Source organism: Oncorhynchus kisutch, linkage group LG5 (assembly GCF_002021735.2).
Source record: "Oncorhynchus kisutch isolate 150728-3 linkage group LG5, Okis_V2, whole genome shotgun sequence".
In the NCBI taxonomy this organism is placed as follows: Eukaryota; Metazoa; Chordata; class Actinopteri; order Salmoniformes; family Salmonidae; genus Oncorhynchus; species Oncorhynchus kisutch.
The window spans coordinates 52834691-52862667 of NC_034178.2; the positions used below are offsets into that span (position 1 = coordinate 52834691).

Here is a 27977-nt window from a genome sequence, read left to right on the forward strand (position 1 = left end):
TTGTTTGGGTTAAATCAACAATAATCTCATCTGTTCAGTCTGTGAACAGATGAGCAGCAGTAGCATGCCAGCAGCATACCACCCTGCACACCCTGCTTCTGAAGCTAAGCAGGGTTGGTCCTGGTCAGTCCCTGGATGGGAGACCAGAGGCTGCTGGAAGTGATGTTGGAGGGCCAGTAGGAGACACTCTTTCCTCTGGTATAAAACTATCCCAATGCCCCAGGGCAGTGATTGGGGACACTGCCCTGTGTAGAATGCTGTCTTTCAGATGGGATGTTAAACAGGTGTCCTGACTCTCTGAGGTCATTAAAGATCCCATGGCACTCATCTTAAGAGTAGGGGTGTTAACCCCAGTGTCCTGGCTAAATTCCCAATCGGACCCTCAAAACATCACCGTCACCTAATAATCCCCATTTTTACAATTGGCTCATTCATCCCCCTCCTCTCCCCTGTAACTATTCCCCAGGTCGTTGCTGCAAATGAGAACGTGTTCTCAGTCAATTTACCTGGTAAAATAAAGGATAAATCAAATATTCATATAATTGTGCACATTTATATTTAAGATATTGCAGAGTGGTGCTTTTAATTCATGTAAAATACAATCTGTATTTTCATTGTATTGTTACTCAACTTTTGTCGGATATTGAGTACGGATTGCACCGACATTCTGCGATGCTTTATCACATTAAAAAACCTATTATGGAAGAATTGTGTTATCTCATTTCAGAGAAGTGCAAATCGCTGTGTCACACCAACTTGCTAAATTTGTATTTACTATTTTTGTTTAAAAATAAATGGTTGAACTAGAATGTAGACTAAATGCAAGCTACAAAGGACGTATTGTAACGACCCTGGGTTTATAAACCCGGAAATCGAGTATGCTTTTGCGGCACAGTCGATAGCGCGCCGGACCTCGGGCTCGAGGGTTCGAGACCTGCTCCCTGCTGTTTCATTACAGTCTGTTTATCTCTCGAATCCGCGCTCAGTGTAGCCTTTTTGGTTACCCAAATTCGAATCCAGAATGTTTCGTCCATAGCTTCGGCCATGTTCCAGTAGGTGGCGGTCTTTTTCGTCGTCGATGTGGTTGCTATGACGAAGAGAAAAGTTACAGAACATTCGGGAGTAACTTTTATGTTATGCAGCTAGACTACAGATATATTTGCAAGGTTGCAAGTCGTATTTATATTTCAAAAGTTAGAATGACTTATTATGCTCCAAGTTCAGCTTTGGAATCAATTTATTACGACGTATTGATGTAAAAACATAATGAATGTACTGCCAAACCATCTTGTCAAGTCACTGAAGGAAGATTTCAAGAAATTGGTAAGTTCATTGTCATGATGATATATATATATATATACATACATACATAGAAGATAGAGACAGAACCATAGATAAACAGACAGACAGAGAGGCAGACAGACAGACATAAATCACACACACACACACACACACACACACACACACACACACACACACACACACACACACACAATACATAGTAGTAATATCTGTTTAGGATTACAGCAAGTGGGAGAGATGCAACAGGAGCAAGACAGAGCCCCCTCCCTGGGTGATTCTGCCCCCACTGCACAACAAGACTACTGGCTCACCAAGCGAGCGTTATCCAGCGACAGGGAGAGAGGAGAGTGGGACCTCCTCTACCATCCATAACTTTTTTCCAACAACCGACAAGCCAGGTAAACTATGAACTCATCTTTGAATGTAAAATATGTTAAATTGAGGAGATTAGGTTGACATGCTGGAATGAAAAGATTCACTGAATGAAAATCCAGATTCATATGATGCAGAAGGCATAAATTGTCAATGGGAAATTAACTAAATTGGTTGAGTTCATGTTTTGCCTTTGACAGGGAAGTCTCACGACAACACTGGCCATGAAGAGTCCACTGCGTCATCTATGGGACGACTCTCTCGACGGAGGAGGAACGAAAGAGTGAAGCTGGACCCCATCACTTTGAAGAAACAAGAAAATATCAAAACACTGAACGTATTTATAGGCTATATCACAAGACATTAAATAAGTGATCAGTAAAATCCTCAGCTATTGAATAGTAGACGTTCCTGTCATCATGTTAAGTCGATAGCCACAGTCAACCACTAGAGGGAGTAATACGCCATACGAAATAATCCATGGCAGTAATAGATTTAGACCAGCTGTATCAAAATTATTACATGGACGGCATAGTTTCTGCTAGTTTTTATTATTTCCTTTTAATTTGTGTCCAATTAAGACAACCAGGTGAGGGGAGTTCCTAACTAATTAGTGACCTTAATTGATCAATCAAGTACAAGGGAGGTGTGATTTAGAGACACGTTATAAAGTGTGCACCAGACCACAAGATCTACACTTAAAACACAATACTGCATAAATAGGAAAGGTATTTCATTTGACATGTAAATAAACAAATAACAACCACTTTCAGTTGCTGATTATGTCGAGGAAGAAGGCCCTAGTGGAGCTGGAGAAGCACTGTGCATTGCTGCAGGAGAGCAATGTCCGTATGGCCGGGGAGATAGACAGCACAGACAGACAGTCAGTGTCCAGTGCCAGGGAATTCCTCATCCGGCATGACAAATTAGGGGTGAGTACATAGAATCTATGTCATTCTATTCCTCTATATCTGCTCTATTGACGACAGGACACACTTGTGTCCTAGTACTCACGCAAATAGATTGGGCAAGCATCTCACTGTCTATTCTACTGCACTCGTATGTAACTGTATTCTCTAGATATGATAGAACTACAGAAGTACCAAGTATACTGTAGATATGATAGAAGAACAGTTTTCGTCCTAGCACTACACAGCTGATTCAAATAACCAACTCATCATCAAGCTTTGATTATTTGAAACAGCTGTGTAGTGCTAGGGCAAAAAAACTAAATGTGCTGGGTTTTGGAAACGCTTAGTTAGACTATAGATCAGAACTATAGAGAACTATAGATAGCTGTAACGGTCAGTTAGACTATAGATCACCATCAGCTGTAACGGTCAGTTAGACTATAGATCACCATCAGCTGTAACGGTCAGTTAGACTATAGATCACCATCAGCTGTAACAGTCAGTTAGACTATAGACCACCATCAGCTGTAACGGTCAGTTAGACTATAGACCACCATCAGCTGTAACGGTCGGTTAGACTATAGACCACCATCAGCTGTAACGGTCAGTTAGACTATAGATCACCATAAGCTGTAACGGTCAGTTAGACTATAGATCACCATCAGCTGTAACGGTCAGTTAGACTATAGATGACCATCAGCTGTAACGGTCAGTTAGACTATAGATCACCATCAGCTGTAACGGTCAGTTAGACTATAGACCACCATCAGCTGTAACGGTCGGTTAGACTATAGATCACCATCAGCTGTAACGGTCAGTTAGACTATAGATCACCATCAGCTGTAACGGTCAGTTAGACTATAGATCACCATCAGCTGTAACGGTCGGTTAGACTATAGATCACCATCAGCTGTAACGGTCAGTTAGACTATAGATCACCATCAGCTGTAACGGTCGGTTAGACTATAGATCACCATCAGCTGTAACGGTCGGGTAGGCGATAGCAGTGTGAGCACCTTTCTTTATGTTATCTCAGAACCTGATATTCTCCTTGAGAAGTTAAGATGGACTAAGACTCTTGTAATGTAGTAAACCAATACCACCATTTGTACCATTACATACCATTATATACAGTGGGGAGAACAAGTATTTGATACACTGCCGATTTTTCAGGTTTTCCTACTTACAACGCATGTAGAGGTCTGTAATTTTTATCATAGGTACACTTCAACTGTGAGAGATGGAATCTAAAACAAAAATCCAGAAAATCACATTGTATGATTTTTAAGTAATTCATTTGCATTATATTGCATGACATAAGTATTTGATATATCAGAAAAGTAGAACTTAATATTTGGTACAGAAACCTTTATTTGCAATTACAGATATCATACGTTTCCTGTAGTTCTTGACCAGGTTTGCACACACTGCAGCAGGGATTTTGGCCCACTCCTCCATACAGACCTTCTCCAGATCCTTCAGGTTTCAGGGCTGTCGCTGGGCAATACGGACTTTCAGCTCCCTCCAAAGATTTTCTATTGGGTTCAGGTCTGGAGACTGGCTAGGCCACTCCAGGACGTAGGAAAACCTGCAAAATCGGCAGTGTATCAAATACTTGTTCTCCCCACTGTAAGAAGCATATTATTGGTACCCTGAATAAATAAAGTCTACCCTGTTTCTCTGTAAGAGTTCTATAGCTGCATTCAACAGCTGGAGCCACAGTCAGATGGAGCAGGCCAAGACAGAGCTCCAGGAGGCTGAGACTGCTGCAAAGAACAAACTTTCAGGTAAGTGGTGATATTATAAATAATGTAAAATGCAGAGGCAACAAAGTTCAGTTTTTATTAATTGAGATGCCTTTGGCAGAGTGAGAATTATAAATCATAAGCAAATATAGTAGTACAGTAAGTCAAGTGTGCTTGTAAATTATGAATACTCTTTTGTTTTACAGTAAATGTGCCTGTGAATGTCGATATTAAATATTATTGTTGTGTGCATGTGACAGTGCAAGGAAAATCTGGTCGATTGGTGTTTGGGAACTCAAAAGGGAAGACGTGTTTGCATGCAGGGCCGTTCCCTCATGTATGATTGAAGTGTCTGTGGGTAAGTCCTTGGTGTGTTACCTTGCCAGGTCTCCATGAGCAGCTGAGGGGGGTGAAGGCAGAGCTGGTGAACGCCCAGGCGGAGCTCCACACCCTGAAGACCTACAAGGATAAAGAGTACCCCGTCAAGGCCCTGCGCATTGCAGAGATAAAGAGAGAGATTGAGAAACTCAAAGAGACACAGCAGGTCAACAGGTCTTTCTCAATGGCAACTTCCTCCAATAGAATGCAATAGGCTGTAGTCTCATATGTTGTGTGCTGTTCATTCCTGTGGTTCCAGGATGAGAATGAGGACGTGAACTTGCTGTGCCAGACAGAGATAGTGTACCTGGAGAGACGATCCCAACACGAAGAGCAGGAAGTCCTCTCTGTCATAGCTAAGGTAGGATAGGATTTACTTTATTGTTCCTCAGGGAAAATTGGACACACAGCACTGCTGTATATAAAAATAAAAATAAACCTCTATCACACACTCGACACAAACATAATACATAGAACTATAGACCTTTGTATCCTTTGTGGATGAATGATTCTCACTTGCCGCTAAAATGTTTTATACAAACATTCAGTAAGTATCAGCATAGGTCTATTTCTGAAGCGTATCTGGATTATAGGTGAAAATAACAGTGGAGGTGTTTTGTAATGAGCTAAAGTCAAACTTTATTGGCAGGGGTAGATGTTGACACCATTTCTCATGGCTTTACTCCTTTCTCTCTGTTTTCAGCAAAATGTTTCATATATTCCCTCTGTCGTCAAACTGATGGCCGCACATAATCAGACGATAAAAAAAGAAATTGGAATCCACAAAAAGGTTTGGTTAATAATTACGAAAGTTCTACCAATTTGATACTTCAACTAGTCATAATGGACTCAGACTCACTCTAACTCCATACAGATCATCATGTGAAAATAACCCCATTTTTATTTTTACCATGGCATTATCGGAAAATGACTGGAATTGAAAAGGTATTTTTTTCTTCCTTTCTGTGTCACTCACTCATGCTTTCAACATTTCAGGAAATTGCGGAGCTGGAAGATAAGAACAGAGAGCTGATCAAGAGTGTCCAGGAACTTCAAATATCACGGACCAACATCAGGAAAGACATCTTTCAAGACGTTTTCCCCAAATCAGATAAGTATGTCAAGGTGATGGAAGGCACTTTACTGTACACTGCTGCTCTTAATAGGTTGTGTGATATCACCAATCCATGCCATGAGGGTGGGCACTTTAGACAATCTGGCTTTGGAAAAGGTTCTTGAGGGGGGGCTTTAAAACACCCATCATTAACCTTTCCTGAAGACACATTGTCTAAAGTGCATCTCTAAAACTAAAACAATTACAAATGATAATTTACTTGCCTTTTCTTTAAGAAACTATTACCAAAGAGTAGTACATTGAGAACTCTAGGCAAAGGGTAGTACATTGAGAACTCTAGGCAAAGAGTAGTACATTGAGAACTCTAGGCAAAGAGTTTGACAATGTCATAATACCAACCATATACTGTCGATACCCACTGAACTGTTGGCTTGTTTATCTATCTGACATCTTATCAGTGTCACAAAACCATCTAGACAGAACTAATAGACATGTGACAGGAATTTAACCTCTTCCTTGTTCCATCAAAATCGATGTCTCGGAAAGAGTAATGGGGTATCACCATCTAATATTACCCAGGGTTGAAAACAGACTTGTAGCGCCATCTTAAATTTAAATGAAGAAGCACAGCAGAGCGGAGTGAATCCCAGTCTGACATTAAAGGTTAATCAGGTGCTCAAATTTCCCCCCAGCCTGTTCCAAAGCAAGATGACACTCCACGCTGTAGACCATGAAAATCCCTCATACCTACAACTCATCAAATATTCAACCATAAAATATTCCCCTATGGGGAATACGTTAATTTCACGTGACATTTTATACAACGGAGATTTAATGTTGAATTAGGGTATTGCCGAAATTACAATGTTTTTGGAAAACCTCCTGAATCTCACTTAGCAATGACAACTTTTTAGCACTGACGTGTTTTAAGCCTAAGATAGGTTTACTATAAATATGAAGTTGAACTGTAAATGCAGATGTTCTAATTTGAATTAGCTGTATTGCCTCCGACTGATTTAAACTCATAATTTTCCAGGCTGGTAAATAGTGAGTCCACACAGATACAACTGATTTCTCGCACTCTAGTCACTTTTGAGGAGAAAGTATGTTTATTTAAACTTACCTATTTTTTTCCCTTCTTCTGTGATATGATACAGTCTTCCATAGGGAAACGGCTGCCAGCTTGTTTATTCTGTATTTCAGAATTACTTATGGCAATGAGAGATGTTACTTTCCAATCATTTGTTCTCATTCAGATAGGCCATTTTTAGGATGGAAAATGTAGGTCTTAAACATCAGAATTGAAGTGGCCTACAGTACATCTGTCATAGGATGTTAATTGGGGAACACACTTGATGTGCATGTACTGTATCATTTTGTGTGCAATGTTTATTGTTTATTTGTTCATTAGGATTGTAGGTATCCATCAAGAATAGCGGATACTTAATCATCACTTCATTTCTGAAGGGTACTTTGTAATGGCACCAAGATACTTTCATCCTTATGGCATTAAGCCTTCACAAGCAACTAACATTTCCAAATGTATACTTAGTATGTACATAAGGAAAAGGTGTTCAGTGTGCATTAAGGTTCTAAATGTGTGTCGTGTTCATTCCAGATGCACCCCGGATATGGAGGTGACCTTAAACATCCCTCGTGAGGAGTGGCTCCCCATTTAGATGTGTGACAGACTAGGAGAGGCACGACTTGTGTGTCGCTCGGCTGCATTTAAACCTGCTGGGCTCTTCTTGGCACAACCCCAGAATTTCTGTTATACTGAGTGCCCATCTTCTCCTACTACAGTGCCCAATCTTCTTAAACCAAGTTCTGCATTGTAATACCAGTCAACTGGGGCCAATAAACATTTGTGAACATTTCTAATAAATACCTCCATGGTTCAATTTCAAATCCTTTGCATATTATTTCTTCTCTTTTTTTTTGTGCAGTGGAATCATATGCAATTGTATCAAAACCTCTCCAATGAGCATATAATATGTTTATTGGTGTGGTTTCATTCCGCTATAATTGATAGTGTATAATTGCCAGTTGAATGTAATTTACTGCCCATTATCACATTCTTCAATGTGCCGGTCCACAGAAAATCCTGTTTAATATTTAGAATATGTTCTGTTGTTTGCTTTTTTTCTCCACAGTAAGTGCCCCAGTGAGAGTAACCACTTCAAACCCTCCCTTTCTTTACAAATCTCCTGTAACTGTAGTTTTGGGAAGTCTCTGACTGTAATTTACTTAAGTGTGGGAAAGAAGCTGGCTTTCAGTGCAATCGTACGGCCGACTGGTTTGATTACTTATTTTTTTCAGTTGGAAAACATTCAGCCAAGCATCAGAAAATACAACTTCCTGGGAAGGAGCTCTGGTCTGTGGCTAGGGGTGTGAACTCTGCCCACACAGTGTTAGGACAAAACTGATTTACAGATGTGTGTGTGTGTGTGTACTGCTTTACTCAAACAAACTATGCAGCATACAGCATACAAGTGCTTTTAGTGGAGACTGGGCTCACTTTGAAGATATTTCTGTACTTTATAAAGAGTTCAACACTGGGGCTTGATTTGACAAATCTAAACAGAATACTCTACTAATAGACATGGAGGTAAGGATAAAACACATCCTGTCCCCATATTTCGGTATTTAGGTGGGGACTCTAGATTTCTTTCACACTCATATTATTTGATTTCTTTAGACCGCTCTAGAGCTTAAAATAGTTAAGCTATTAACACGAAACCAACTTCCAAATGTCCAGACTGCCCAAACTCAGATTGCTTGAGAAAATATTATTGATAGTATTTCTACTTTTTGAACTGTAACAATATTAAATTAGCTCCCAATGCATTTCAATGGCAAAAAAAGGCCCATAGACTTGAATGTTAAACCTCCCCAAAATTCTAGACCTATATCCTCCTACACCGTTTAAGTTATCAACACCAAACCAAAGTTGATATGTTCAGACTGCCCCAACTTAGATTGTTTGTCAAAGGATATTTGATACTATGTATACTTTTGGAACATGGGTTTGAATGAGAACCATAGGAATACAGTGGTTGCTATCAAAATGGTCCTGCTCCTTGGTCAATTAAACTAGAATACCAACTATAAAACATTCAGGCAATCCAAACTTCAATTACTCTAAAACCTTTATGAACTATGTAAAAAAAAATGCAAAAAATGTAATGAAATAACTCACCAACAGTAATTCTTGGACCGTTTAAGCTAGAGACCCTAAAACAACTTCTGGGCTATCCTATCCTATCGATCGATTGTTCACAAGCTAGCAAGCCCACCACATTTTCTTCAGGAAATGTACTTTTATAGTATTATTTGATTTCCTTAACCCACTCTAGCACTTAAAACGATTTATTGTTAAGTTATTAACATGAAACCAACTACCAAATGTCCAGACTGCCCCAATTCGGATTGCTTGATAAAATATTTTTGACAGCATTTATACTTTTGGAACTATATCAATATTTAAATGAGCTCCCAATGCATTTCAATGGCAAAAAAAAAGCCCACAGATGGTAAAAAATATGGTAAAAAATAATAATAATAATGTTGACCTAATAATGTTCAGGCTATCCTAACTTGATTTTTTGGTTTACTTTTATCAATTATACTGTTACAATTATAACATTTGCATTAAATAACTCACCAATAGTAACTCTTGAACCATAGAGACCCCAAACCAACGTTCTCATATTCAGGCTATCCTAACTTTTTATTTTTTTACCTTTATTTAACCAGGCAAGTCAGTTAAGAACACATTCTTATTTTCAATGACGGCCTGAGAACTGCCTGTTCAAGGGCAGAATTGTACCTTGAACAGGCAGATTTGTACAGATTTGTACCTTGTCAGCTCAGGGGTTTGAACTCACAACCTTCCGGTTACTAGTCCAACGCTCTAACCACTAGGCTACCCTGCCGCCCCAACTTCAAAACTATAACTTTATACATATACATATATTAGCATAATTTAACCTACCAACAGTAACTTTTGAATTGTATAAGCTAGAGACACTAAACCATATTTTACATGTTCAGGCTATCCTGTCCAATAAATCAATACATTTTTTACATCTACCTACTTTTCAACTATAACCAGTCACTACCATTACTACTGTAGTCACTACCACTATTATAACTGATTTCACAACAATAAATACTTTCAAACAAGCCTAGCAAGCACACCATATTTTCTTCAGGAAATGTAATTTTCTAGATTTGTATATAAAGCAGTGGTTGCCCTGTGTGGGCAATGTGCAAACATTATAGGAACCTTTTAAGTATGTCTGCACTGTGGAGGTCAACATTGTGGTAAGAGAGAACACTAACAGTTTAGAACAGGAAGTGACTTACTTCACGTCATGTAGTCGGGGTGTGTTCTTCAATGAGATTAAAGTGAACTCGCACACGGGAAAAGTTGCAGCAGCAATGAGGAAATTAAATGAGGGTTGATTCGAAGCACGCGCATCATCAAAGGACCTGCTCCGCTGAAAACACGCAGCGTGTTCAAGCGCGCATTGCCTACATGCGTTTAGCGGGATTTACTGCACGGGTGAGTATCTATCCATTGGTGGAAAAATAAATTAGCCTAATTAACATACGCCATATCCATGTAGCCAACAACTTGTTGGACAGGAAGTGCAATAGCTTTTCACGAAAACTTTGGTTCATGACAGCAAAAATATTATATTGAAATGATTAAACCGCCGGCCGTCCTTATTACATTATTTAGTTGTTGACTGACAAAGTTAGTGGTGCTTCGAGTTTTCCAAATATTTGAAGTAAGGCTACGCTATGGCTACGTCTTAGTGTTATCACTGGAGGTGATCTGAAACATTGGCTCTGAATGCCTTTGAACGTGTGTGTGTGTGTGTGTGTTCGTGTGCGAGACGGAGAGGGAGACAGAAAGAGGAAAGAGAGACAGAAAGATGCGAGTAGAAGAACAGAGAGAGCGACCCCTGATTCCACTCTTAAATTTTTAACAGGGTTGTGGAACTTTGCAGGCTGTTGCCATGACTCCAGTGTATACTGTTACAATGTCCCATCAGCTATTCTATACAAGTGTAACAAAACTGATTGAAACATTGGAAGCTTGTCTTGTTACAAGAACTGAATGACAGCGTGCACACGGCTCTCCGACGCGCGAAAACTTTACTAGGCTATGGTGTAGTCTGTGCTTTGCTCTGAAATGGAGAATACTGGTTACAATTAGAAGATTCATGGCTACAGTTGTGAGTAAATGAAAGACAATGTTATGTTTCAGTGCTATTTTCACTCCAGTAGGATATGTGCTATTTTTTGTTCTATAGTAAATGAATGACTTTATCACCTGATTATGCTGCATACTCTATTCTTCTTTTTAAGGAATGTTCTTTGCCTTTTCGCCAAGATGACACATACCCAGAGAGAGGGCAAAGAGACTTTGCGGAGAAGGGCAAGTACTCCTATCCCTGCCTCTCATCAGCTGGGGCCGAGAGACAGAGACCCGCCAGCCGACCTCCATCACCCTCCGCTCTGCCAGTCTGCCTCATACCATCCCGGAGACAAGTCTCTCCACTGCCGCGCCAATTGGTCTTCTGATGACTCAGACAATGACTCGGATGGCTCGGGAGCAGAATGTTTATACCGCGTTGTTTTGCTAGGAGACCACGGTGTTGGAAAGTCGAGTCTTGCCAATATCTTTGCAGGCATACAGGAGAAGGATGCTCACGACCATACAGGAGGTGGGTTTTTTACTAAACACAATTCCAATGATTATTACAAGGCTATTTATGGTGTGTATAGCCTACTATCACAACTATTGGGTCGTTTTTTTGTCAATCTCTTATCAGTAACCTAAAAGAAATTCATTTTCTCCTAATTAAAATCCACTAATGACTAATTGGTTATTAAATTAGTTAATTCATTTATGCATCTCTTTAACAATGACTTTCAGTAATTGTCTCTGACATTGCCGTATCCCTGATAACCTTGGCTAACCGGTCACAACTACATTTATGGAACTCCTATAACTGGCACATGTAGAAGTGAGTGACCTCAAAGCGTTGATTGGCAGCTTGTATTGACCCATGCATTTGGGCATCCAGCTGTGATGTGGTTTGTGGAGGTTGTCCTTTTAAAATACCAATTTCTCTATAGTTCTCCATTTCATAATAGTGCTAAGAATATTTAGAAAACAAATGAATAATGAAACTTTTTGGTCATGCATGATAGGGTAGCCTAGACAGACAGTGGCTTCATTCGTTTGTGAGAGGTTCATGTTGTTGTGACCTGTGTGTGTCGAGTCATTGCTGATGGCCGTGGATGGGAGTGACTGGCTGAATATACATCCCAAATGGCACCCTATTTTCCTTTAATAGTGCACTACTTTTTTGACCGTAGGGCTCTGGTCAAAAGTAGTACACTATAAAGGGAATAGGGTTCCATTTGGGATGCAGACTAGCTGAATGTTATGAGTGGCCCTGTTGTTGTGGAGAGACCCATCAGCTGTCAGAAGGGCTGTGTGTCAGGGAGACCCGCTGGGACAGGACATCGTTTGACTGACACCGCCACCCAGGAAGGACCCTGTTCTGTTTGGTCATTTCTCAAACGATGTATCCCAAATTGCATCCTATTCCCTACATAGTGCATAGTGTCCTACTTTTGACCAGATCCCTGGGCCCTGTTCAAAAGTAGTGAACTAAATAGGACAGGGTTCCCCAACTGCCAGCCCGCGGGTGATTTTATTTGCCCCCCCCCTGCAAGTTGTTCAACATAAAAGACTGTAAAAACACGTGTACATCAGCACCAAGTGATTTTAATTTTTGAAATCTGTTCCAAGTATTCCCACACATAGTAGAGATATGTGATCGTATATAAATGTAAGCAAGGCTTGAAATGATTATGTTTTGTTCAAATGTTATATCTGTTTGGGCTTCTTGACGTCGATTTGCAGTCTACAAATTATTTGTAATTATGTTCCGGCCCCCTGACCATCCGCTCAAGAAAAAATCTACCTGTGGCTGAATCTAGTTGATGATCCTTGAAATAGGGAATAGCCTCAGTGGTTGTTTTCAATGAGCTACATTTTGAGACGCTCTGATAAACTGAGAATGGAGTTCCCCCATCAAATGTGATATTACATGATTATTATAATGTGTGCAATTGGAATATGCACTGACTGGGCCCAGTGCATCTCTGTGGTTACTGATATGGTCACATTGGCTGCATTTACACAGGCAGCCAAATTAAAATATATTTTCCACTAATTGGTCTTTTGACCAATCACCTCAGATCTTTTCACATCAGATATTTTCAGAGTAGATCTGATTGGTCAAAAGACCAATTAGTGAAAAAATATATTTGAATTGGGCTGCCTGTGTAAACGCAGCCTAAGATATTCTGATGTAAAGTTTATTTTACTGGAAAGAATTCCTGAGGTGATGTGGGGACATGTATTTCCATAACCTCATAATTTAGATAGATATAGCCTGTGTTTTTCCAAAAGATTAGAGGAAAACTTTTTCAAAATCTTTGTACTGTACATGTATTTTGCCAAATGCCAAAGCATGTGCAGACACAGACAGACAGAAGATGGGAACTCCTACTGGAGAGAGGTATTGTAAGCAGATGGAATTCCTAAAGAGGCTATCCCAAACAGGACAGAGATGAATGATAAGAAGCAGAGAGGGGTTGCCCTGTCTGTTCTAGTGAGCGAGAGAGGGGGTGGATGTGTGGGCTCAGCTCTCTTGTTTATCTTTGCTGGATGGTGAGGTTAGGTTCAGGTTCTGCTGACATGGCAGTTGTGTGTGTGTGTGTCCCAGCTCTTCAGAAAGATAAGGGCTCCCCTATGACACCTCCCCACCCCCACCCGCTCTGACATCTGTTTTCAACCTGTCACTGACTGGTGGTGTTATTGTTATTTTTAGTGTCTTGTCACTTAGCTTGTCACACTGGCAGCAAGTGAACTGTTCTTCAAGTGGACTCCTTGGTTAGTTTAGAGCTGGTGTGATAAATGGCAAGTATTTTATGAGGACAGAACAGCATTACGAAGAGATTACAACTCATGCCAATGTAGGCATATTACTAGACATATTACTTGATTGCTTGTTTACAGGTTTTGACCTATATTGTAACTTCAACTCAACGACCTCAACTTCTAAAAGGTTTGCCGGACCATTTGTCATTGTCTTGTGCGGGCGGCTTTTACAATAAGGTTAGAGTTGAACGTGGAAAATGTAACAAGCTCTTTCACTCTTGGCCAAAGTGTGTTTTAGTCTCCCTGTCATGACGGCAAGGAGGATCTCATCAGACTAAACAAGACATGGCTCAATGATTTTTTTCCACATCGAAAATTCCATGTCATGAGATGGTAGTGAAAGTGTAATAACTCCATGGTCATGAGATGGTAGTGGAAGTGTAATAACTCCATGGTCATAGTGGAAGTGTAATAACTCCATGGTCATAGTGGAAGTGTAATAACTCCATGGTCATAGTGGAAGTGTAATAACTCCATGGTCATAGTGGAAGTGTAATAACTCCATGGTCATAGTGGAAGTGTAATAACTCCATGGTCATAGTGGAAGTGTAATAACTCCATGGTCATAGTGGAAGTGTAATAACTCCATGGTCATGAGATGGTAGTGGAAGTGTAATAACTCCATGGTCATGGTGGAAGTACAATAACTCCATGGTCATAGTGGAAGTGTAATAACTCCATGGCCATGAGATGGTAGTGGAAGTGTAATAACTCCATAGCCATGAGATGGTAGTGGAAGTGTAATAACTCCATAGCCATGAGATGGTAGTGGAAGTGTAATAACTCCATAGCCATGAGATGGTAGTGGAAGTGTAATAACTCCATGGTCATGGTGGAAGTGTAATAACTCCATGGTCATGAGATGGTAGTGGAAGTGTAATAACTCCATGGTCATAGTGGAAGTGTAATAACTCCATGGCCATGAGATGGTAGTGGAAGTGTAATAACTCCATAGCCATGAGATGGTAGTGGAAGTGTAATAACTCCATAGCCATGAGATGGTAGTGGAAGTGTAATAACTCCATAGCCATGAGCTGGTAGTGGAAGTGTAATAACTCCATGGTCATAGTGGAAGTGTAATAACTCCATGGTCATAGTGGAAGTGTAATAACTCCATGGTCATAGTGGAAGTGTAATAACTCCATGGTCATAGTGGAAGTGTAATAACTCCATGGTCATGAGATGGTAGTGGAAGTGTAATAACTCCATGGTCATGGTGGAAGTACAATAACTCCATGGTCATAGTGGAAGTGTAATAACTCCATGGCCATGAGATGGTAGTGGAAGTGTAATAACTCCATAGCCATGAGATGGTAGTGGAAGTGTAATAACTCCATAGCCATGAGATGGTAGTGGAAGTGTAATAACTCCATAGCCATGAGATGGTAGTGGAAGTGTAATAACTCCATGGTCATGGTGGAAGTGTAATAACTCCATGGTCATGAGATGGTAGTGGAAGTGTAATAACTCCATGGTCATAGTGGAAGTGTAATAACTCCATGGCCATGAGATGGTAGTGGAAGTGTAATAACTCCATAGCCATGAGATGGTAGTGGAAGTGTAATAACTCCATAGCCATGAGATGGTAGTGGAAGTGTAATAACTCCATAGCCATGAGCTGGTAGTGGAAGTGTAATAACTCCATGGTCATAGTGGAAGTGTAATAACTCCATGGTCATAGTGGAAGTGTAATAACTCCATGGTCATAGTGGAAGTGTAATAACTCCATGGTCATAGTGGAAGTGTAATAACTCCATGGTCATAGTGGAAGTGTAATAACTCCATGGTCATAGTGGAAGTGTAATAACTCCATGGTCATAGTGGAAGTGTAATAACTCCATGGTCATGAGATGGTAGTGGAAGTGTAATAACTCCATGGTCATGGTGGAAGTACAATAACTCCATGGTCATAGTGGAAGTGTAATAACTCCATGGCCATGAGATGGTAGTGGAAGTGTAATAACTCCATAGCCATGAGATGGTAGTGGAAGTGTAATAACTCCATAGCCATGAGATGGTAGTGGAAGTGTAATAACTCCATAGCCATGAGATGGTAGTGGAAGTGTAATAACTCCATGGTCATGGTGGAAGTGTAATAACTCCATGGTCATGAGATGGTAGTGGAAGTGTAATAACTCCATAGCCATGAGATGGTAGTGGAAGTGTAATAACTCTATAGCCATGAGCTGGTAGTGGAAGTGTAATAAATCCATGGTCATAGTGGAAGTGTAATAACTCTATAGCCATGAGCTGGTAGTGGAAGTGTAATAACTCCATGGTCATGAGATGGTAGTGGAAGTGTAATAACTCCATGGTCATGAGATGGTAGTGGAAGTGTAATAACTCCATGGTCATGGTGGAAGTACAATAACTCCATGGTCATAGTGGAAGTGTAATAACTCCATGGTCATGAGATGGTAGTGGAAGTGTAATAACTCCATGGTCATGAGATGGTAGTGGAAGTGTAATAACTCCATGGTCATAGTGGAAGTGTAATAACTCCATGGTCATGAGATGGTAGTGGAAGTGTAATAACTCCATGGTCATAGTGGAAGTGTAATAACTCCATAGCCATGAGATGGTAGTGGAAGTGTAATAACTCCATAGCCATGAGATGGTAGTGAAGTGTAATAACTCTATAGCCATGAGCTGGTAGTGGAAGTGTAATAACTCCATGGTCATGGTGGAAGTGTAATAACTCCATGGTCATGAGATGGTAGTGGAAGTGTAATAACTCCATGGTCATGAGATGGTAGTGGAAGTGTAATAACTCCATGGTCATAGTGGAAGTGTAATAACTCCATAGCCATGAGATGGTAGTGGAAGTGTAATAACTCTATAGCCATGAGCTGGTAGTGGAAGTGTAATAAATCCATGGTCATAGTGGAAGTGTAATAACTCTATAGCCATGAGCTGGTAGTGGAAGTGTAATAACTCCATGGTCATGAGATGGTAGTGGAAGTGTAATAACTCCATGGTCATGGTGGAAGTACAATAACTCCATGGTCATAGTGGAAGTGTAATAACTCCATGGTCATGAGATGGTAGTGGAAGTGTAATAACTCCATGGTCATGAGATGGTAGTGGAAGTGTAATAACTCCATGGTCATAGTGGAAGTGTAATAACTCCATGGTCATGAGATGGTAGTGGAAGTGTAATAACTCCATGGTCATAGTGGAAGTGTAATAACTCCATAGCCATGAGATGGTAGTGGAAGTGTAATAACTCCATAGCCATGAGATGGTAGTGAAGTGTAATAACTCTATAGCCATGAGCTGGTAGTGGAAGTGTAATAACTCCATGGTCATGGTGGAAGTGTAATAACTCCATGGTCATGAGATGGTAGTGGAAGTGTAATAACTCCATGGTCATGGTGGAAGTACAATAACTCCATGGTCATAGTGGAAGTGTAATAACTCCATAGCCATGAGATGGTAGTGAAGTGTAATAACTCTATAGCCATGAGCTGGTAGTGGAAGTGTAATAACTCCATGGTCATGGTGGAAGTGTAATAACTCCATGGTCATGAGATCGTAGTGGAAGTGTAATAACTCCATGGTCATGAGATGGTAGTGGAAGTGTAATAACTTCATGGTCATGGTGGAAGTGTAACAACTTCATGGTCATGAGATGGTAGTGGAAGTGTAATAACTCTATAGCCATGAGCTGGTAGTGGAAGTGTAATAACTCCATAGCCATGAGATGGTAGTGGAAGTGTAATAACTCCATAGCCATGAGATGGTAGTGGAAGTGTAATAACTCCATAGCCATGAGATGGTAGTGGAAGTGTAATAACTCCATGGTCATGGTGGAAGTGTAATAACTCCATGGTCATGAGATGGTAGTGGAAGTGTAATAACTCCATAGCCATGAGATGGTAGTGGAAGTGTAATAACTCTATAGCCATGAGCTGGTAGTGGAAGTGTAATAAATCCATGGTCATAGTGGAAGTGTAATAACTCTATAGCCATGAGCTGGTAGTGGAAGTGTAATAACTCCATGGTCATGGTGGAAGTGTAATAACTCCATGGTCATGAGATGGTAGTGGAAGTGTAATAACTCCATAGCCATGAGATGGTAGTGGAAGTGTAATAACTCTATAGCCATGAGCTGGTAGTGGAAGTGTAATAAATCCATGGTCATAGTGGAAGTGTAATAACTCTATAGCCATGAGCTGGTAGTGGAAGTGTAATAACTCCATGGTCATGAGATGGTAGTGGAAGTGTAATAACTCCATGGTCATGAGATGGTAGTGGAAGTGTAATAACTCCATGGTCATGGTGGAAGTACAATAACTCCATGGTCATAGTGGAAGTGTAATAACTCCATGGTCATGAGATGGTAGTGGAAGTGTAATAACTCCATGGTCATGAGATGGTAGTGGAAGTGTAATAACTCCATGGTCATAGTGGAAGTGTAATAACTCCATGGTCATGAGATGGTAGTGGAAGTGTAATAACTCCATGGTCATAGTGGAAGTGTAATAACTCCATAGCCATGAGATGGTAGTGGAAGTGTAATAACTCCATAGCCATGAGATGGTAGTGAAGTGTAATAACTCTATAGCCATGAGCTGGTAGTGGAAGTGTAATAACTCCATGGTCATGGTGGAAGTGTAATAACTCCATGGTCATGAGATGGTAGTGGAAGTGTAATAACTCCATGGTCATGAGATGGTAGTGGAAGTGTAATAACTCCATGGTCATAGTGGAAGTGTAATAACTCCATAGCCATGAGATGGTAGTGGAAGTGTAATAACTCTATAGCCATGAGCTGGTAGTGGAAGTGTAATAAATCCATGGTCATAGTGGAAGTGTAATAACTCTATAGCCATGAGCTGGTAGTGGAAGTGTAATAACTCCATGGTCATGAGATGGTAGTGGAAGTGTAATAACTCCATGGTCATGGTGGAAGTACAATAACTCCATGGTCATAGTGGAAGTGTAATAACTCCATGGTCATGAGATGGTAGTGGAAGTGTAATAACTCCATGGTCATGAGATGGTAGTGGAAGTGTAATAACTCCATGGTCATAGTGGAAGTGTAATAACTCCATGGTCATGAGATGGTAGTGGAAGTGTAATAACTCCATGGTCATAGTGGAAGTGTAATAACTCCATAGCCATGAGATGGTAGTGGAAGTGTAATAACTCCATAGCCATGAGATGGTAGTGAAGTGTAATAACTCTATAGCCATGAGCTGGTAGTGGAAGTGTAATAACTCCATGGTCATGGTGGAAGTGTAATAACTCCATGGTCATGAGATGGTAGTGGAAGTGTAATAACTCCATGGTCATGAGATGGTAGTGGAAGTGTAATAACTCCATGGTCATGGTGGAAGTACAATAACTCCATGGTCATAGTGGAAGTGTAATAACTCCATAGCCATGAGATGGTAGTGAAGTGTAATAACTCTATAGCCATGAGCTGGTAGTGGAAGTGTAATAACTCCATGGTCATGGTGGAAGTGTAATAACTCCATGGTCATGAGATCGTAGTGGAAGTGTAATAACTCCATGGTCATGAGATGGTAGTGGAAGTGTAATAACTTCATGGTCATGGTGGAAGTGTAACAACTTCATGGTCATGAGATGGTAGTGGAAGTGTAATAACTCTATAGCCATGAGCTGGTAGTGGAAGTGTAATAAATCCATGGTCATAGTGGAAGTGTAATAACTCCATGGTCATGAGATGGTAGTGGAAGTGTAATAACTCCATAGCCATGAGATGGTAGTGGAAGTGTAATAACTCTATAGCCATGAGCTGGTAGTGGAAGTGTAATAAATCCATGGTCATGGTGGAAGTGTAATAACTCTATAGCCATGAGCTGGTAGTGGAAGTGTAATAAATCCATGGTCATAGTGGAAGTGTAATAACTCCATAGCCATGAGATGGTAGTGGAAGTGTAATAACTCCATGGTCATGAGCTGGTAGTGGAAGTGTAATAACTCCATGGTCATGAGATGGTAGTGGAAGTGTAATAACTCCATGGTCATGAGATGGTAGTGGAAGTGTAATAACTCTATAGCCATGAGCTGGTTGTGGAAGTGTAATAACTCCATGGTCATAGTGGAAGTGTAATATCTCCATGGTCATGAGATGGTAGTGGAAGTGTAATAACTCCATGGTCATAGTGGAAGTGTAATAACTCCATGATCATGAGATGGTAGTGAAAGTGTAATAACTCCATAGCACCTTTTATAGGTAGGTAGGGAAAAACACATCAGTAGAGTTCTTGAATGTCAAATATATTTGACCAACTTTGCAAAACACCTTCATATTTTAGTTACTAAAGACAGATAAGCTTAAAATGGCCTAAATTATACATCATAAGAAAAACATCTGATTCAGCTCACTGATATACATGTGTATGCTCCCATGTGGTTTATTGACAGCAGTCTACAAGGTTTCAAGCCTTAGGTCTCCATCAGGTTTCCATTCATAAAGAACAAGCCCAGATTATTTATATATATATATATATAATCTGGGCTTGTTCTTTATGTGTGTGTGTGTGTGTGTCTCATATATAGAGAGATATTTCCAAATGACTTCACACCTGCTGACTGCAACCAATTGTAGACATATAGTAGTAGGAGGTGACATGTAAAAGTCCTTTCTGTGTCTACAAAAAGATGTAGGGGTGGTTTCCCGGACACAGACTAAGCCTAGCCCTGGACTAAAAAGCATGTTCAACTGAGAATTTCCATTGAAAGTGATGTTTAGTCTAGTTAGTTTACCGTAATTGCTGGACTATTAAGCGCACCTGAATATAAACCGCACCCACTGAATTATTTAAAAATATGTATTTTGTACATAAATAAGCCGCACTTGTCTATAAACCGCAGGTGCCTACCGGTACATTGAAACAAATGAACTTTACACAGCCTTTTAACGAAACACGGCTTGTAACAAAAATAAATAGGCTTTAACGAAACACGGCTTTAATTTTTGTTACAACAGTAGCCTACCAAGAAAGTCATTGGTCACTATCTTCCTCCTCCTGTGCACTGAAACCACTGAAGTCATCTCCTTCGGTGTCGGAGTTGAATAGCCTCAGAATTGCTTCATCCGATGTTGGATCGCTGCCCTCTTCAACACGCAGCAGTCCAGCCTTTCGAAACCCGTTGATGATAGTGGATTTCTTGACGATGCTCCACGCTGTCAGCAGCTCTATTTCCTTTTCCAACAGCCAGATCGATCACCTTCAACTTGAAAGCTGCATCATATGCATTTCTCTGTGTCTTTGCCATGATGAAGGTGACAAAATGACTACCGTAATCAGAATGATGGGAAGTTTGAGCGTGCTCGATTTACGTCACATTATGTGACGGTGCTCAGTTTTTTGGCAGCATGAATCTTGTGAAAGCGGGAAAAATCCATAAATTAGCCGCGTCATTGTATAAACCGCGCTAGGTTCAACGCGTGGGAAAAAGTAGCGGCTTATAGTCCGGAAATTACGGTAGTTAGTTTTAGGCTTAATCGATGTTGAATGTTTAGCAAAAGTAGCAGGCCAACTAGGTTACAATTTGTACACTACAGTGGCAAGAAAAAGTATGTGAACCCTTTGGAATTATCTGAATTTCTGCATAAATTGGTTCTAAAATTAGATCTGATCTTCATCTACGTCACAACGACAGACAAACACACAGTCTGCTTAAAATAATAACACACAAATTATTGTATTTTCTCATCTATATTGAATACATAATTGAAATATTCACAGTGTAAGTTGGGAAAAGTATGTGAACCCGTAGGCTAATGACTTCTCCAAAAGCTAATTGGAGTCAGGAGTCAGCTAACCGGGGTACAATCATTGAGACGAGATTGGAGATGTTCGTTAGAGCTGTCCTGCCCTATAAAAAACACTCACAAAATGTTTGTTTGCTATTCAAAGAGGCATTACCTGATGTGAACCATGCCTCGAACAAAAGAGATCTCAGAAGACCCAAGATTAACCTCTTGCGACGAGCAATCCCGGATCCGGGATCGTAATCATAGCCTCAAACGCATTAGCATAACGCAGCGGACATAAATACCCCTAGAAACGTTTCCTATTCATGAAAATCGCAAATGAAATGAAATAAATATATTCAAACACAAGCGTAGCCTTTTGTTAACAACACTGTCATCTCAGATTTTCAAAATATGCGTTACAGCCAACGCTAGACAAGCATTTGTGTAAGTTTATCATGGCATAATGCTATGCTAGGCTCTGCTGGCAGCAGGCAACATTTTCACAAAAATAAGAAAAGCAACCAAATTAAATCATTTACCTTTGAAGAACTTCAGATGCTTTCACTCAGGAGACTCCCAGTTAGATAGCAAATGTTCCTTTTTTCCAAAAATATTATTTTTGTAGGCGAAATAGCTCCCGTTTCTTCATCATGCTTGGCTGAGAAATCGACCGGAAAATGCTAGAACTATAACGGCAAACTTTTTTCAACATTTGCTCCATAATATCGACAGAAACACGGCAAACGTTGTTTAGGATCCATCCTCAAGGTGTTTTTAACATATATATTCGATAATATATCCGGCGAGGCAATTGGTTTCTCATAAGAAGCGATTGGAAAAATGGCTACCTCAGTATTTTACGCAAGATTTTCTGCGGGAGACACCATGTGACCACATGCTATATATGGTCCCTTACGGCTATTCTTCAATGGAAATGCCTAAAAAGACGTCACAATGCTGTAGACACCTTGGGGAATACGTGGAAAATGTAAGCTCATTCGTAGCTCATTCACAGCCATATAAGGAGTCATTGGCATTAGGCGGTTTCAAAAAATGCGGCACTTCCTGGTTGGATTTTTATCTGGGTTTCGCCTGTAACATCAGTTCTGTGGCACTCACAGACAATATCTTTGCAGTTTTGGAAACGCCAGAGTGTTTTCTTTCCAAAGCTGTCAATTATATGCATAGTCGAGCATCTTTTCGTGACAAAATATCTTGTTTAAAACGGGAACGTTTTTCATCCAAAATGTTTAATAGCGCCCCCTAATGCATAACTGGAGTTGTTGACTTGCATAAAGCTGGAAAGGGTTACAAAAGTATGTCAAAAAGCCTTGATGTTCATCAGTCCACGGTAAGACAAATTGTCTATAAATGGAGAAAGTTCACCACTGTTGCTACTCTGCCTAGGAGTGGCCGTCCTGCAAAGATGACTGCAAGATCATGGTGCAGAATGCTTAATAAGGTTAAGAAGAATCCTAGAGTGTCAGCTAAAGACTTAATGAAATCTCTGGAACATGCTAACATCTCTGTTTACGAGTCTACGATACGTAAAACACTAAACAAGAATGGTGTTCATGGGAGGACACCACGGAAGAAGCCATTGCTGTCCAAAAAAAACATCTGAAGTTCGCAAAAGAGCATCTGGATGTTCCACAGAGTTACTGGCAAAATATTCTGTGGACAGATTAAAGTAAAGTTGAGTTGTTTGGAAGGAAGGAACACACAACACTGTGTGGAGAAAAAAAGGCCCAGCACACCAACATCAAAACCTCATCCCAACTGTAACCTATAATGGAGGGAGCATGATGGTTTGGAGCTGCTTTGCTGCCTCAGGGCCTGGACAGCTTGCTATCATGGAAGGAAAAATGAATTCCCAAGTTTATCAAGACATTTTGCAGGAGAATGTAAGGCTATATGTCCGCCAGTTGAAGCTCAACAGAAGTTGGGTGATGCAACAGGACAACGACCCAAAACACAGTAAATCAACAACAGAATGGCTTCAACAGAAGAAAATACGCCTTCTGGAATGGCCCAGTCAGTGTCCTGAACTCAACCCGATTTGAGATGCTGTGGCATGACCTCAAAAGAGCGGTTCACACCAGATATCCCAAGAATATTTGTGAACTGAAACAGTTTTGTAAAGAGGAATGTTCCAAAATTCCTCCTGGCCATTGTGCAGGTCTGGTCTGCAACTACAGAAAACGTTTGGTTGAGGTTATGGCTGCCAAAGCAGGGTCGACCAGTTATTAAAACCAAGGGTTCACATACTTTTCCCACCTTACACTGTGAATGTTTACACGGTGTGTTCAATAAAGACATAAAAACATATAATTGTTTGTGTGTTATTAGTTTAAGCAGACTGTGTTTGTCTATTGTTGTGACTTAGATGAAGATCAGATAAAATGTTATGACCAATTGATGCAGAAGTCTAGGTTATTCCAAAGGGTTCACATACTTTTTCTTGCCTATCCACCATCTGATGTAACTATTTCAACTCCTTTTTATGTCTTCCTTTTAGAATGTTTTCCAACATTATTGAGGAACGTACCGTATGAAATAATAACATATTTCTAATCTCTTTCCTGGCTATTGTTTATTGGTTTAGAGGACACCTATGAGAAAACCATGACTGTGGATGGGGAGGAGACCATCCTCATCGTCATGGACACCTGGGAGAACGAGAAACAGGTACGACAATAACCATGAACCTGGTTTTGTCAACAAAAAATGGATTGCACAGTAGTAGTGAATATGATGTCTTCTTGCAACAAGACTCTTTTCAAAGTAAAAAAGGTAGAAAAAATACTAATTTTAACAACAAAAACAGGAAAAACCAAGTTCTATAACTTCATCTATTTAGTTTGTTTACCTTCAAGATACATGGTGTATGGGGCCTCCTGAGTGGCCCATGGTCGAATGCACTCCATCGCAGTGCTAGAGGCGTCACTACAGACCCAAGTTCGTTCCTTGGCTGTGTCAAAACCGGCTGTGATCGGGAGTCCCAAAATCGGCCCAGCGTCGTCCAGGTTAGGGGAGGGTCTGGCCGAGGGGGCTTTACTTGGCTCATCACGCTTTAGCGACTCCTTGTGGCGGGCCGGGCGCCTGCAGGTTGACCTCGGGCGTCAGTTGAACAGTGTTTCCTCCGACACATTGGTGCAGTTGGCTTCTGGGTTAAGCGGGTGCGTGTTAAGAAGTACGGTTTGGTGGGTTTCGGAGGACGCATGACTCGACCTTCGCCTCCCAAGCCCATTGGGCAGTTGCAGCGATAAGACCAGATCGAAATTGGAGAGAAAACAGGGGTAAAATTTCCCTAAAAATATACATTGTGTACTTGATGGCACTCAAGAGAACACAAACACTGACGTAGAGAAAATAAAAAATTCTCTATTGCCTGAAACAATAAGCCTCCATTCTATTCTCTTCAAAACAACTATGATACCTAAAGGGCAACCCGTCATTGTGGAAAAATATATGTGCTCACTCTGTGTGCCTGTAGCAATACCCCATTGACTCACCCCCCAAAGTGGGGTGAATCCTGGTTGTGCTGGAGTCAGTGAGTGGTGCATGGCTCCAGTGGTATGGAGCAAGCGTCTGTATAGGACACTGATGGCTGTGGGGCCTAATTACTCCAGTATTGATTACAGCTGGGGAGTGAAGCATGCAGGCCAGGCTGCGTGTTGACTTGTCTGTACCTGGTAAGAGGAGATAAAATGACATAATGATGTCTATAAGGACAGTGGTTTGACTGTGTTTAAGGGCACCAAGTGTTTTTTAGAGGCAGAAAGTCAGATAGATGTACTGTATGTTTGACCAATGACCATCCCTGGAAACCAGAGTTCTGTATTCACAAATACATAGAAATCCGCTTGGGTCCGTCTGTCACAATTTGCATTTACCCTTTTTCGAATACGGAAGTTAAAACTTCATGTAGACCATCACTAATCTTTTAAATGGACAAGGTTATATTTGACATCAAGGTTGGCTTCAATGATAACATCAAAGAACACATGCTATATCAAAGTCCAGATCCTGACGAGCCCCCAAATATGTCTATTGTTGGTGAATGTTGAACTTTATTTCTGTTGGATAACAGTTTTCATTTGTTTCTCTCAGGAGGAAGATCAGAAGTGGGTCCAGGACTACTGTATGCAGGTGGGCAACGCCTACGTCATAGTTTACTCCATCACGGATCGCACCAGCTTCGAGAGTGCCTCCGAGTTACGCATCCAGCTGCGGCGCATACGGCAGGCCGAGAACATTCCCATCATCCTCGTGGGCAACAAAAGTGACCTGGTCCGCTCCAGAGAAGTGGCTGTAGAAGGTAACGTTGATTCCAATGATAATGATGTTATCATTAAAGCATCTCTCCATATCTTCTTCTGAACAGTGATTTGATGACAGCCATTTAAGCAATATGAGCAGCGCTCTGCTTATAATAGAGAGTAAAATAGTTTGGCTTACAACAGTTTGTGTTGCATTTTCTGTGGACTTCATAGTCAAAACTACAGAACATTGAAATCACATATCAAATGTTGCAGTCCTCACGACAGACTGTGGACTGTTCATTTAACATTCCAAGAGTTGGATTTACAGCACACATCTCATACACTAACACTGTATTTAACAATGTCACTATAATTCTTGATGATTTGGTCAATGTTTTAATATTTAAGCTGTTCTGCAGGTGAGAATAAGCTTGTTCTAATTCTGGAGCAATGGATCAAATGGATTTATGTTAGAAGTTTCACCTGATTCAGGGATTTTTTTTGTATATTTCTAAATATGTGGACATTGTGTATGATTGAATGTATGGCACAGAGTGCCCATGTCACTTGTTTTTCCCTGCAGCCACTTGCCTACCAATAGAGGACCAATGGAATGGAAACGAGTCCATTTTGTGTATATAATCCTCTGCAAAAAAAACGTGGTACATGTATTGGTTGCCTTGTGTGGCTTCTTTATTTATTTTAAATTGTCAGACCAAGTTGTCAGACCCAGACATTAATCTAATGTCGACCTCTCACACTTAAAGACCTCTCGTTTGACCCTTTCTTCCTCTGTGCTCTGCTCTCTCCTAGAGGGTCGTGCATGCGCTGTGGTGTTCGACTGCAAATTCATAGAGACATCTGCTTCGCTCCACCACAACGTTCACGAGCTCTTCGAGGGCATCGTCCGGCAGATTCGCCTGCGGCGAGACAGCAAGGAGACCAACGAGCGCCGGCGCTCCGTCTACAAGCGTAAGGAGAGCCTCACCAAGAAGGCCCGCCGCTTTCTAGACCGCCTTGTGGCCAAGAACAACAAGAAGATGGCGCTGAAGGTTCGCGCCAAGTCTTGCCACGACCTGGCTGTGCTGTAATGGCTGCTGTGTGGCGTGCAACAAGTGGTTCACGCCGTCAGTGGTTGCAGACTCCAACGCTCCTCTTTGCCCCAACAATCCCCTTGTGGTAAAGGGGAAGAACATTGTTTGTTATTTTCTATTTATTTCACCCATTAGAAGCAATTGGGTTGCGGAAATGTGAGGCAATTGAGACTTTTTGTTGCTATATCCCAGATTTCCTGAGAATGAGTTTGCTCAACATACACCTTATCAACTGTTTGCCTTACATCTAATTAAATAGATTCCTAGACCAGTGTATCCAGACACAGATCTGACATTTAAACTCCTTTTTCTGTCTCTTTTTGAGAAGGTTTTCTAAGATTATTGAGGTATGAAATAATTATTTGAATGCACTGTATGATGTATTTTTGCCATGAGGAAAGCAATGTCCACAGAGGTACTTTACACAGATTTCACTGACTACTTGATTTCAAGGTTTTGCACTATGGGAGCCAGTGATGTATTAGGAGGAATCAGTGGAGCTTCTTCTACAGCAATGATGTTTCTCTCTACCAAGAGAGCTCAAGTCTGGTTTGAGACTGTTCTGTCTGTGAGCCCAGATGTTGTTTGGAAATCGACACCATCGTAAACTTTCCAAAAGGTTTATCCCATCCTCATCTTCTTTTACAAGCACCTCCTACACTGGAAGGACCAGTAGGGTGTTACAGTGAAACTGTCATGGACGCTTTTGAAGAGGCGTGGTCTGATTGACCACTGTCAAGAAACACCTTTGTATGATGACATGGTCCTGAAGAGACCAAAGAAGTGTTGAGTTCTTCAATGTCAGTGTTTGTGTCCACGTTGGGCAGAGAGAGATATAATAATCACTTTTGTACAAAATTATGTTTTGAGTTTGTAAATACAGTATGTCAAGGATTTTTATGCGGAAATAAAGCAGTAGGAAATGTATTACCACTTTACCATTGTCTGCACTGGAATTTAAGGTATGTTACATTTCTGTAAGCAACGCCTTCAGAGTATTATTAAAGGATCAAAATGAGCTATTTTTAAAAGCTTTTATAAAATATTTGAAAGAAATGAAAGAGATCG

At 40.7% G+C, this 27977-nt stretch overlaps 2 protein-coding genes and 1 long non-coding RNA gene across 5 annotated transcripts; 2 read left to right on the forward strand and 1 right to left on the reverse strand.

Annotated features, from left to right (window-relative positions):
• Positions 1–886: 886 nt before the first annotated feature.
• On the forward strand, positions 887–7694 carry LOC109891236 (uncharacterized protein C20orf96). Of its 2 annotated transcripts, none has more exons than XM_020483622.2 (10): positions 887–1323; positions 1520–1700; positions 1875–2011; positions 2448–2606; positions 4273–4372; positions 4717–4874; positions 4968–5069; positions 5412–5498; positions 5705–5823; positions 7402–7694. In XM_020483622.2, exons 1-10 carry the CDS (start codon positions 1267–1269, stop codon positions 7460–7462), a joined length of 1161 nt encoding a protein of 386 aa, XP_020339211.1. In that variant the 5' UTR covers positions 887–1266; the 3' UTR covers positions 7463–7694. The 2 variants fall into 2 exon arrangements, with proteins under 2 accessions (XP_020339211.1, XP_020339212.1); XM_020483623.2 differs by having other exon boundaries at positions 911–1323; positions 5705–5833.
• On the reverse strand, positions 4122–10263 carry LOC109891239 (uncharacterized). Its single transcript, XR_002255505.2, has 4 exons — positions 10152–10263; positions 4709–4789; positions 4257–4351; positions 4122–4173 (listed from the first exon to the last, which is right to left on the reverse strand). It is a non-coding gene; the product is annotated as an uncharacterized LOC109891239 (long non-coding RNA).
• On the forward strand, positions 10162–27972 carry LOC109891237 (GTP-binding protein REM 1-like). Of its 2 annotated transcripts, none has more exons than XM_020483624.2 (5): positions 10162–10350; positions 11163–11521; positions 24156–24238; positions 25664–25871; positions 26629–27972. In XM_020483624.2, the coding sequence occupies exons 2-5, from the start codon at positions 11188–11190 to the stop codon at positions 26904–26906; spliced, it is 903 nt and encodes a 300-aa protein (XP_020339213.1). In that variant the 5' UTR covers positions 10162–10350; positions 11163–11187; the 3' UTR covers positions 26907–27972. The 2 variants fall into 2 exon arrangements, with proteins under 2 accessions (XP_020339213.1, XP_020339214.1); XM_020483625.2 differs by lacking the exon at positions 10162–10350 and adding an exon at positions 10439–11029.
• The last annotated feature ends 5 nt before the right edge of the window (positions 27973–27977 follow it).

What these genes read in the sequence shown, in the direction of transcription:
- LOC109891236 (XM_020483622.2), top strand. Translation starts at nt 1,267, where the DNA reads ATGAATGTACTGCCAAACCATCTTGTCAAGTCACTGAAGGAAGATTTC. An exon ending in TGCAAAGAACAAACTTTCAG is followed by an intron (nt 4,373 to 4,716) that starts GTAAGTGGTGAT and finishes TTACCTTGCCAG; the next exon opens with GTCTCCATGAGCAGCTGAGG. An exon ending in AACTCAAAGAGACACAGCAG is followed by an intron (nt 4,875 to 4,967) that starts GTCAACAGGTCT and finishes CTGTGGTTCCAG; the next exon opens with GATGAGAATGAGGACGTGAA.
- LOC109891237 (XM_020483624.2), top strand. Translation starts at nt 11,188, where the DNA reads ATGACACATACCCAGAGAGAGGGCAAAGAGACTTTGCGGAGAAGGGCA. An exon ending in TGCTCACGACCATACAGGAG is followed by an intron (nt 11,522 to 24,155) that starts GTGGGTTTTTTA and finishes TTATTGGTTTAG; the next exon opens with AGGACACCTATGAGAAAACC. An exon ending in CAGAGAAGTGGCTGTAGAAG is followed by an intron (nt 25,872 to 26,628) that starts GTAACGTTGATT and finishes GCTCTCTCCTAG; the next exon opens with AGGGTCGTGCATGCGCTGTG.